Here is a 12,549-nt window from a genome sequence, read left to right on the forward strand (position 1 = left end):
ATGGGACCCAATTTATTATTTTCTAGACATGTCGAACAATTATTCGAAATTGGATTCGGACATGATATTTGAATTTATATTACCCATGGTCAAAGCGAGTCATAGGATTCCAGTCCCAATTTTGATCGCACACATCTATAGTGAGTTCGATTACATTATGTCCTACCACAAAGCATGGTTAACAAAATAGAAGGCATTGGAGAAGATGCATAGTGGGTGAGACAAATCCTACAATGAATTGTGGCAATGATGTCAAGTACTGGAGCGATACGTACCAGGTTACGTAACCGAGCTGCAAATGGAGCTTGTGCATTACGACGATAACTTGGTCATTGGAAAAATTTTTTTTATAATTTTTTTAGATTTTCAAGCAATGCATAACTATATTTTGATACTGTAAGCCACTTGTCCAATTGATGACACATTCATGTATAGAAGATACGTGCATCGGTTGTTGTTAGCTGTTAAACAATATGGTAATTGAAAATTCTTGTCAATAGCTTTTGCTATAACTCCTGAAGAATCCAAAGATGACTGAGATTTATTTTTAACCAACCTGTGAAGGCATGTTGTGCCGCAACCCAATGTATGCATCATTTCCAATAGGGGTATTGGAATATAGGCTACTTTTGATTGATGTTTAAGCCTATAGGATCATGCTCACCACATATATTGTTTACGTCATTTAAGGTCTAACTACATGGGTCGATACCACAAGGATGTAGAGTGACAACATGTGATCAACATGGGTACATTATGCATAGTATTTCTTTTCTATACAATAATATAACATATACATTTTGGGTTATGTTTTTTGACTACAATATTGATTATCATCGACAGGGTACGAGCTTGTCCAACATTGATTCCATGAAATGTTGGAGAGACTACGGGCTGTAAACTGATAGGGTATGGCGTACTTCGATAGGATACCCAATGGGCAGTGGACGTAATTTTATGATGAAAGACTACGATACGGGTTAAAGAGGACGCGTCATTTTTCGGTAACCTCGATGGTCAAGGAAATGTATTTTCAATTAGTAGCCTTGTTTCCAAAGCGGACTGAGACATACGTGAGACAAATAAAGGGCGGTTACATTTGGTACGAGTCGGTGTTGAAAGATGTTGGGGAAAATATAGAAAGAATGAACTCAATGTCTTTAGTGTGTCACTTGCGACCAAATCTAATATTTCGAGTTATAGAGTCCTATAGACTCGACCAATGAGTTATCGGTGGAGCGTACCGCGTAGACCTGAGACAAATGATCTATGACTATGAGAGATTGTAAGCACTTCGTTATCTATGTGCATATACAATTGCAACATGTGCCTCGACACATGTAGATTACATGACCTACATTGATGAAGTTTACAAACTTGAACACACATATAATGTTTGGAAACCTGAATTCCCACTTGTCCCAGATGAAAATATGTGGCAGCTTACCTCACACACTTCTTTCGAGTTGGTATCGAATAAGTACTTGCAGCACAAGCCAAAAGGCCAATCGAGCTCAACTCAGATATGAGGCAATGTGGATATTCAAGAGCGAAGAGACACATCGAGTTATGTGGTTACTGTAGGAACCCAGGGCATACGAAGCCAACATTGTTGGAAAAATGGGTTTAGAAAATGCATCAGAAAATAAATTTAGGGAAAATGGAGTTTCAAAAATTATTTCTAAAATAAGATCTTGGTTGTGATATCTAAAGTATAAACACTTAATCAAAATTGTACCTTTTCAATTTGTCTAGGATGAGCATTTCGACCAAGTAGTTTTCTTCGCTATCCTCAAGCTTATGTCTACCAAGTGTGGGCTCGCTTCGAACCAGAAAATTTTTCACAAAAATTACCAATGAGGTAATTTACCAGTGGGGTAATTTTATAATTTCTCTAAACTTTTGGGTCAAGTTGTAAGTAAAAAAATATCTTTAGAAATTTTCTAAAATAATCTCTTTAGAGAATTTTCTTTCTACAACTTTCTCTTGAATTCAATGTGTAAAATAATAACCCAAGGCTCTCTTTATATAGGGAGAGTTTAGAGAGTTCAACTATGATTAAACTTAATCACTTTAATATTAAATTAATATAATATTTATCAAGATAAATATTTATCAAGATAAATATTAGATTAAATTTAATATTAAATTTTATTAAAATAATAGAATGTTTATCTACAAGATAAATATTTAATATTAAGATAATCATTTTAATATTAAATTAATAAAATACTATTAAGATAAGTATTAAATTAAATTGAATATTAAACTATTAAACTATTATTATTTTTAGAATAGTTAATCTGAAATCAAATTCTCTAGTAGAGTCTCAGTAGGAGTGCAACTCTTCCACTACTCAATCACCAAATGCCAACTGCTGCCGGCTACTAGGACGCCGCCGTCCCAGCCACCGGCACCGTTGTGTCTGGTGATGCAGGTGCAACACCTTTATAGCATCCCGAGCCGGTTCGGATATTGCCGGTTTGGTCTGGGTCAGTGACAACCCGATCGGTCCGGTCTAGTCACCGGTTGGATCGTCGGTCTAATTTCACATACTTGGACTGATTCGACCAATTTTTAGGTCTTGGTCTCGGTTTTAGGCTTCCGGGCCCAATTTACGATCTTAGGTCCAATTTTCAAGTTCAATTACCTATTGGACCAATTGCTGCCAATTGTCTGACTTGAAAATTAATTTTGAAAAATATCATATTAATTTTAATTAATTTGATTAATTTAATTTTACTTGATCAAAATTAATTTTCCCAAAAGCCACTTAGATTTTCGAAATTAATTTTTCAAGAAAAATTTCCTACCAAACTCCGTTACACACTATAATTGAGTTTCCCCAGAATTCGTCCATCCAATAACACACCAATAATGTTGTCAAGCCACTAGATAATGCAGTCAAGCTACCAAATACAGAATATTGTGGTCGAGCCACCAGATTTGCAAATATACTGCCAGATAATGTGGTTAAACCACTAGGATATGCAGATTATTAAACTGCTAGAATATTTCCACCTTTCAATATAATCCCAACCCTATGCATGTGATATGGTATACGAAAAACAGGTTTTTCGTAGGCATGCTTTACATGCGAATCAGACTTATAGTACAGATCAGACAGTGGGCATGGTTAACATGTGAATCGGATTATCAACAGAATCAGTGGCAGGCTTATTTTTCAGGCTTATCACATAACACCATATAGTCACAATATGTGAGTGTTAGGAAATAACATGATATCTCACTTAACAGTAAAAAATCGCATTCATAACATCGCAAATTTTAAGGCTCAGAATCATTTACTTGGAATCCTCTTTTTTAACGGATTTATCAATCCTTTTGAATACATAGTGTATTTGCATATTTTCGTGTTTCAGAATTGCTCATACTATTATTTAATATTAATACAATTACTTTAATAAAAAAACAATTTCACAGATTTTAAGTAGTTTAAACCCACACCTAGATTCGTATGTCCCAAAGATATCGATTCTGTTTTCCAACTCTAAAGGAGTAGATCAGTCCTTGAATCCTTAAATTTGATAAAATTTAATACCACATTAGTATATTGACATTTTCATGTAGATTTCATACTGGTGAATAAGTGAAAATACTTATTTAACCGGTTGTCCAAATAATGCACACTTCCAAAATATGGAATATGGATCCGAGCGATTTACGATTATCACGTCAAGTATGCACATCGAATATTAACGTAAGAATCGGCCTGATTGAGATGAAAAGAAAAGATTAGAACCAAATGATTTTCCAATACTTACGTTATATCGAGAAAATAGGAGGCTCTACGATTCCTGCGGTGACTCGATTAGACAGGAGGATTTGAAACTAACAAGTACAATAAAATAAGAAAATGGTGAATTAGAAAAGGTTATCAATAAAACCTTTCTAAATTCAAAATTTAATACTGGAGTGAATAGAAAATTGATTACAAAATAGAGGAGGAGAAGAGCAAGAAAAACAAAGAAAAAATAGTAGAGGACGATGGTGGCGGCACGATAACGGTGGAGGTCCAATAGTAGTGCTGAGGTGATGGTTCAGTTGGCTAATAGTTGTGGTGATTTGGTGTGAATATGGTGGCCAATGGTAGTATTTTGGTGGCAAATATTAAAAATGTGGTGGTTGAAGGAGGAGGAAAAAGAGAGAAAGGATGAGAGAATAGTAAAATGAAAAAAAAAGTGAGTTAGGAGTGTCTAGGTGCATGGGACGACTATGGTATGGTAATGGAGGAAAAATGGCAACATGATAGGACAATGACATAAAAAAGAGGATAAAAAGAAGACATGTGTAGTGAATAAGGGGCTAATGGAGGAAGGTTGACTTATAAAAAAAGGAAAGAAATCTCCTCCACAAGGCAAAAAAGGGTAGATGGCTAAGGGGTGTTGACCAAGGATTTTATGTCAAAAAAATTTAAATAAAAGATGAGAGAGTGGAGGCTTGAACATAGGACCTTAAGGAAACTGATTGCGTACTTAACCACTAAGCCACTTTAATTTATTAACATACACTAACGATTTAAAATATAAATAATATGGGGCGTGACACCTCATTCGACTTTGTCTTCATCTTCACGTGCACATCCATATTGATCGTCATATTCATTTCCTTCCTCCATGGTTGACTGCGTCTAGGTCCTAGCCGCCCATTGTACATTCCTCTTGTATGAGTCAGCGATTGCGAGGATGATTGACTTCAGTAGAACAATGACGCCGAGAGTGTTTGCGACACTATCGACTGATAATTATATGGTGTCGCATGGGTTAATTGTGGATAAAAGGTGGGAATTGTCAACGATATCGGATGAGCCAGTGTTGCTGGTGGCATCGACATGTAATATGATGCAGTGGGTGGCGGTCGTGCGAAATATACCCCTAGAGAAGGTGTTGATACAAGGAATGATTACGTGTGTTATGGTGCTTGTGTAAAATAAACTGATGCTGAAGGTATTGATGTAGGGAATGATTGAACGTGTTGTGTTGCTTGTGTAAAATAAACTGGGTTAGTACAAAAAAATATGTGAACCATAATGACCGAGAGGTTGCATTGCAATCAGGTCATTGTGTGGAGCTAGAGCAAATGTTAATCCTCTCGCGACATGTTCTCTTGACCTAGGATTGATGGGCCCTAGTCTTGGCATCCTACGGCGACATTGCCTACTCTTTTCTAAAGTTGGTAGTAGATACAATTTGCCATTATGCCTAAACCAATCCATGTAATCTAGAGATGTCGCCAACTTCGGATTGAGAAATGGTTCACGTGTTGGCAAGTAATCGTACCTACGCTGCCAAATCTCGATATACTTCTTGTGGAATGTTGGCTAATCTTCCTTGAGTCTCCCTCGCAAGTTGATATTGTACAAGTCATCGAGCTCTTGGGGTGGCGGCGGAATGCGTTGCATACACCTGAACTATTGCATCACTTGATCGAATTCGTTTATCTCGACTGTTGCAAAAATGATCGATGAAACTTTGACATAGTAGATGTTGCGATTGGCCAAAATTTCGGTCGGGACGTATTCTTGAATCCTTAGATCTACATATGATATCCAAACAAACTGTAGTAAAAATTTATAAATTTTAGCACATGTCCAATATTTAATTTAAAATGCTGGAATAAAAAATTGATAACTTTGAAATTCATAAACTAACCTCCTCTTCGGTTTGTTGATCTAAAGCTAGTCAGATATCCTCGAGCTCGGTTGGTATATTGTTGTGTCTCGCAGAGTTGTTCTACTTATTCAAATAATATGTTAATTCAAAATTACAACAATGAAAAATTAAAAAGATAATAATATTATCAAATGAATTTTACCATATTACAAGTGAGAATTCATAAGAGGGTCCACTTGGGGGCCGTAAAAATGGTAGTCGATATCATGCTCACGATTAAAAAAAGAGCATGCAACCGCTGATTTTAACTTTTCTGGTTTCGTCGCTTGACACATTTCTCGATACAATGTCACCAGCATTGCTGATTCCCAACTAAGTCATCCCGTTTCTTTCAAGTCGGCTAGTAGTAGTAGCCACTTTAAATGTACTAGATTTCAAGATTTATCTGGCATAGAGCAGACCCTGATCAACCTCTAGATTAATGCGCGCGGGGGTTTTTTTTTCAACGTCACTCGCAGAAGCCTTGATAGTTTTGAAGTTGTCCTCCAACCATCTCATCTCGATTCCGCTATCCAAAACTTCTATGACACCTTCTCTAGTAGTTGCTTGCATATGACACTACAACCGACACTAAGTACTAACCCCATAACGACTTCCCCATTGACCGGTAGACCGAGTTGTAAACTAACGTCCTTGACAGTAATTGTACACTTATTGCAGGGAAGACGGAATGCGTGTGTCTCCAGTCTCCATCTTTCGACCAAACCATTGATTAGGTGGGAGATCCAATTCAGTCCCCTCAAGCATGTGAGCCATGTAAAAAAATCCTGCATCTCGCAAGTGATCATAAATGGCATTTAATGCACATTCGCTTAAATTGTTTATGTACGTCTTCGAAATTCGATCTTCTGCCTGAGTATATAAACATAAAAAATTAATAATGTTAATAGCATAATAATTAATTATTTAAAATTAAATAATTTAATAATATTTTCTTACCATTTGTAATTGAATGCCAAATATATGCTTGTCATCCAGATGAATAAATTGATTTGCCATTTTACAAATTATAAGGAATAAAATAAAATTGAAAAGAATAAGATTCAGAGAAAAATTTAAAAAAAATAATTGAGAAATAAAAAATGAGTATCGAGTATTGAGTTGAAAAGAATGAAGTTTAGAAAGGTTTATATAGGAAAAATTATGGCTGTTGAACCCCTTATAGTCATTAAAAAAGTTACTATTGAAATAATTACCATTAAAAAGAAAATGTATTCTATAGGACGCATTTTCCTTCTTCTCTCAAAAAAAACAATATAAATCAGTAAATTAAAAAAGAAGAAGCATACTTTCTCAATTTTTTTATATTAAGCATATTTCTAAAAATGAGCTCATGAATTATTTTGATAGGAAAATCCTTTCCGTATTTTAAAAGCAATGGAATTGATTTCGTTTGTTTGTTGACAATCCACAACCACAAAATAAACAAGATGGAAGATAGATAGCCTTATAAACTCAAACACTATTTTCTCTTTCGTCTAGTCCGTCACTCTACTAAACCCAAATGGAAACTTGGTTCTTCATCCTCCTCATCGCTGTCTCCATTTCCCTTATTCTCAAAGCCTTCTTCAACCTCTTCTCTCCTCCCAAAAAGCTTACCCACACTCTCCCTCCAGGCCCTTCCACTTTCCCTATCATTGGCAACTTCTTATGGCTCCGCAAATCTTTCTTCGAAATCGAGCCAATACTCCGCAACCTTCGCAAAAAGTATGGTTCCATGGTCACTCTCTACATTGGTCCTCGCCCCTCCATCTTTGTCTCCGATCATTCCCTTGCTCACCAGGCGTTAGTCCAAAGCGGTTCACTGTTTTCCGACCGCCCCAAAGCTCTTCCTACTAGCAAAATCATGAGTAGCAACCAACACAACATAAGCTCCGCCCCGTATGGACCGAACTGGCGGGTTTTGCGGCGGAACCTTACATCAGAAATTCTCCATCCTTCGCGTATCAAGTCGTATTCTCATGCACGTAAATGGGTTTTGGACATTCTTTTTGATGTTTTGCAATCAAAGGCTAAAACCGGAGAACCAGTTCAGGTTTTAACTCATTTTCAATATGTTATGTTTTGTTTACTGGTTTTAATGTGCTTTGGTGACAAGCTTAGTCAGGAGCAGATCAAAAAGATCGAGGATGTTGTGCGAAGAGGGCTGCTGGGGTTGGAAAGGTTCAATATACTTAACTTTTGGCCTAAGGTGACCAAGGTTTTGCTTCGTAAGCGATGGCAGGAGTTTTTTCAGCGACGTAAAGATCAAGAGGATGTGCTGATACCATTGATAAGAGCAAGAAAGAAAGCTAAAGAGGAGAAATTGAGTGATAAGAAAAGCGATGATTATGTTTTGGCATACGTTGATACTTTATTGGATTTGGAGTTACCAGAAGAGAAAAGGAAACTTACTGAAGGAGAAATTTTTAGTTTGGCCTCTGAATTCCTTAATGCTGGCACTGATACTACCTCCACCGCTTTGCAATGGGTTCTGGCAAATTTGGTGAAATACCCTCATATTCAAGATAAGTTATTTCGTGAAATTAAAGGGGTTGTGGGAGATGGAGAGGAAATCAAAGAAGATGATTTACAAAAGATGCCTTATCTGAAAGCAGTGATATTGGAAGGGCTAAGAAGGCACCCACCAGGGCATTTTGTGCTTCCTCATTGTGTGACAGAAGACACTGTGCTGGGAGACTATTTGGTTCCCAAGAATGGAACTATCAATTTCATGGTGGCAGAGATGGGATGGGATCCAAAGGTGTGGGAGGATCCCATGGCATTTAAGCCAGAGAGGTTCATGAGAAATGAACAAGTGTTTGATATAACAGGGAGTAGGGAAATCAAGATGATGCCTTTCGGTGTTGGGAGAAGAATTTGTCCTGGATTTGGCTTAGCCCTTCTTCATCTGGAGTATTTTGTGGCAAATTTGATCTGGAAATTTGAATGGAAGGCAATGGATGGAGATGAGATCAGCTTGGAAGAGAAGCAAGAGTTCACAGTGGTGATGAAGACTCCATTGATGGCCCACATTTCACCGAGGAAAGAGATAAGGTCTTGATGTTTTTATACTTAATTTAGATATGAGGTACATATAATGATGTATGCGTGTTCCGTATCTTTCTCAGACACGATTCTCTATTAATATCTTTTCACTTCAATGAATTCAGCTTATTATTACTATATGGAATAATAGCTTACACGTTCAACTTACCGGGTCGGTTCTTGATAAAATTTTAAATCTATTTAATAAGTTAGACTAAAAAATAGATTTAAAATTTTATTTAAATTTGACTCGAATAAAAATGTTAAAGTTTGGATTCGGTTTGGTCTGTATTAATTTTTTATATTATTTAAAAAAAATAAAACATCAAAAACAATAAAAGTATTAAAATAAATATTTCTCAATAAATTAAAAATAAATTTTAAAAAAAAAATTATACTCAAATATACAAATAAATGTCTTTAAAATAGTAATAAAATTAGTAATAAAATAAAAGTTATACGATGTCCAAACAACAACAAAATAATAATAATAATAGTTAAATGATAGCAAAACACTAAAAAAATATAAAGAAAACAACAAATTCTTTTTCTTTTTAAAAATTTGGGCCGAGCTCCCGCAAAAAAAGTCTTACTCGACGCTCAACCTGTTTTCTAGAAGAGTCTTATTTTTTTACTCAAATCTATTTTTTAAACTTATATTTTTATCCAAAACTTCTTATTTTTCAAACTAAAATAAGGTAAGATAATATTTTTACTCAACTTTTCTTCGTAGTTACGATTTACTAGGGTTAGTCATTGTTATCGTCGCTTTATGCATGGTGGGGGAGGTCATGTGTTGCTCTCTATGTTGTCGTGTATAAAATGACAAACCAATGAAAATAAAAGCTTCCCAAACGCATTTACATAATTTGAATGATTGCCAAACTAACTTCCGCATTTAATTATATATTTATCTTTTTATACTTAACCACAATATATTTTTAATTTTACACCCCTAAAATATACTTTCTCTCTTGTTACATACTCATTTCTTTTAGACAAACTTTTGAGAAAAATATATTATAAAAAGTTTTAATAAATTAATTAAAAAATATAATGACTTATTTGTTCCTTCCATTTTACATAAAAAGAAGTTATTTTAGCATTTCATTTAACTTTTTGTATCTTTTAACCCTTAATTTTGTGCAGTTTGTCAAATTACCCTAAAATGGATGAAAAAGTTAACATTTGTTAACTTTACTGATGAAGCATGCACGTGGATGCCACGTTAGTAATTAATTAATTTTTTAATTAAAATTTTAAAAAATTATAAAAAGTATAAAAAATATTTTTAAATATTTTTTTAAAAATTAATTAATTACTAACGTGACATACACATGGACTACCAAGTGGATGCTACATCAACAAAGTTAACATACATTAATTTTTCTATCCATTTTAAGGTGATTTGACAAACAATGTAAGTTCAAAGGTTAAAAGAGGCAAAAAATTTAAATATCAGGGCTAAAATATTTTTTTTTGTAAAGTTGGAGGGCAAAATAAATCATCATGCCTAAAATATTTTATTATAATATTTAATTTGTAATACCCTAAACCCGTATCCGACACCGAAGTAAGGTTACGGAGTATTACCGACTAATCGAAACAATTAACAATTAATTCATGAATAATCATAAGCATATATTAAATCATCAACAAAATGCGAATTGTCCCTAAATCGAGCTTTAAAGGTCTTAAAATTTCTTTAGAAACATTTCAGGACTAAATAGTAATCATTTGAGAAGTTAAAGAAAAAGTTCCAAAAATTTGACTACAGGGGTCACACTGTCGTGTGACTCACATGACCAAGACACACGCCCGTGTCTCAGGCCGTGTGGGCATTCAGAGTAGGGACACACAGTCGTGTCTTAGCCCATGTCCGTGCTCGTGTAACTCATTGACTTGGGTCACACCGCCAAGCCATACGCCCGTGTGTTGGGCTGTGTAATTGCTTGACTAGCATGCAAAGGAACCTACAGGGGACGCACGGCCGTGTCGCCAAGCCGTGCGTCATATACGGTTGAGACACACGCCTGTGTCTTAAGCCGTGTGGACAAAATTTTTACCTAAAACAAGCATTTTCCAAAACCAAATCAAGCATGATCACTCTACCCATCTAAGCACATTTGAAAAGGGTTTTAAGTAACAACAAAACATAGTCAAACATGCTCAAGCAAGCATCTTAAGTGCCTAACCAATGTGCCTCATTGACACCACATATAATTCTATCATCAACAACCAATATACCATCCATAGGTATCTCAATCAAACTCAAACATACAAATCATTGAATTTGGTAAATGCACAACCTACATATATCATTCCTATTTAATTCACAACCCAAGTGACACAAAGAATAGCTTTACTTTATCTACCAAACAAACAACCTAGGTAAATCACCAAAATGACCAAATCATTTAAGCAAACATTACTTTCAAGTATTGCATAAAACTTGAAACATGTATTTACAATCATTTAAACTTATAAATTCATATTCCCTAGGACTTACTAAACAAAAGGGATACTATCACTAAATTTGCATCCTAGGTACATGCCAAAAACACAAAAGAAAACATCACCAACATTTAGTACGAGATTCTTGAAGGATGCTGAGTCCGGTTCTACTATTTATCTAACCTGCAAACATGCAAATCAATTTACATTTAATAGGTTTCATTTATTAGCTAACCACAAGAACAATCAATAATAATATGAAATTATAACTTAACCAAATGAAAATTTCAATTCTTTCGATAATTCAAGTAACCTTGTCATATGATCTATTAGCTACGTGGCACCCGGTGCCTAGCGGGTAAACCGCAGAGGAGATTGCACCCAGCGCTAGTCGGGTTAACCGACAGCATTGAATGTGAGCCCAGCTTTAGTTGGATAAACCAACAATGTTTGCGCCCAACGCTAGTTGGGTATACCGATGATAATAAATGTGAGCCCAGCTTTAGTTGGATGAACCAACGGTGTTTGTGCTCAGCGCTAGTCGGATAAACTGATGATTGTGTGCCCAGCACTAGTCAGACAAGCTGACAAAGATTGCGCCCAACGTTAGTCGATTATATCGACAAAATCCACAATGAGCCCAGCTCTAGTCGAATATATCGACGATTGTACAATTATTTACTTCCACAATTTCCTCATTCATTTTCCTTTACATTAAATTGATAATACACGTACATTTTATATCAAGAGCTAGATTAGCATTGTTTAATTAAATAGTAATTAGAAAGATTAAGTTCGAGTCCACAAACTTACCGGAATTATGCTCGTGAACAATTATTCAGTAGCTTTCTCTTTTTCACGATTGGCAACAGAAGCTCTCGTTTCTCGATCTAGAAATATTAATATAATTAAATCAATTACTCAATAATTATAGTTACACATTTAACGATTAACAATTGTTATTCAATCAGCTTAATCCTTGGCACAAATATAACTAGACATCCAATGCCTACAATAATGTCCTCATACAACCGAGTATATTTATACACACACACATATATATATCTAATTCCCAAACAGTCCTTATACCCTTGGAATTTATCACTCATTACCATGCCATCTAAAATTTAACAGCTGCTACATCCTTATCCATCAATTCCATTCAAAATCATCATACAATCACGTTAAAATGACAATTGAAATTAACATCTCTACTTCATTTAATTATTTTTTTCCAGCTCATAAACATTCAAAGAAAAATAGCCTTTCCATGCCAAATTTCTCCCAACAACCTTAAACTCAATCTCATTATTCAATATATCACCAATGTGCAAATTATAAGATTATCCTTAACAAGTTTTTCCCTAAAATATCC

At 35.1% G+C, this 12,549-nt stretch overlaps 1 protein-coding gene and 1 long non-coding RNA gene across 2 annotated transcripts; one reads left to right on the forward strand and one right to left on the reverse strand.

Moving 5' to 3' along the window:
* Nucleotides 1–4,976: 4,976 nt before the first annotated feature.
* LOC121215353 (uncharacterized) lies at nt 4,977–6,621 on the reverse strand. The gene is made up of 3 exons (XR_005911170.1): nt 5,836–6,621; nt 5,673–5,753; nt 4,977–5,578 (listed from the first exon to the last, which is right to left on the reverse strand). It is a non-coding gene; the product is annotated as an uncharacterized lncRNA (long non-coding RNA).
* A 175-nt stretch (nt 6,622–6,796) lies between these two features.
* Nucleotides 6,797–8,858, forward strand: LOC107950660 (cytochrome P450 89A2). The gene has a single exon (XM_016885542.2). It carries the CDS (start codon nt 7,198–7,200, stop codon nt 8,734–8,736), a length of 1,539 nt encoding a protein of 512 aa, XP_016741031.1. The 5' UTR covers nt 6,797–7,197; the 3' UTR covers nt 8,737–8,858.
* Nucleotides 8,859–12,549: the final 3,691 nt, after the last annotated feature.

Source organism: Gossypium hirsutum, chromosome D03 (genome assembly GCF_007990345.1).
Source record: "Gossypium hirsutum isolate 1008001.06 chromosome D03, Gossypium_hirsutum_v2.1, whole genome shotgun sequence".
NCBI classification, from domain to species: Eukaryota; Viridiplantae; Streptophyta; class Magnoliopsida; order Malvales; family Malvaceae; genus Gossypium; species Gossypium hirsutum.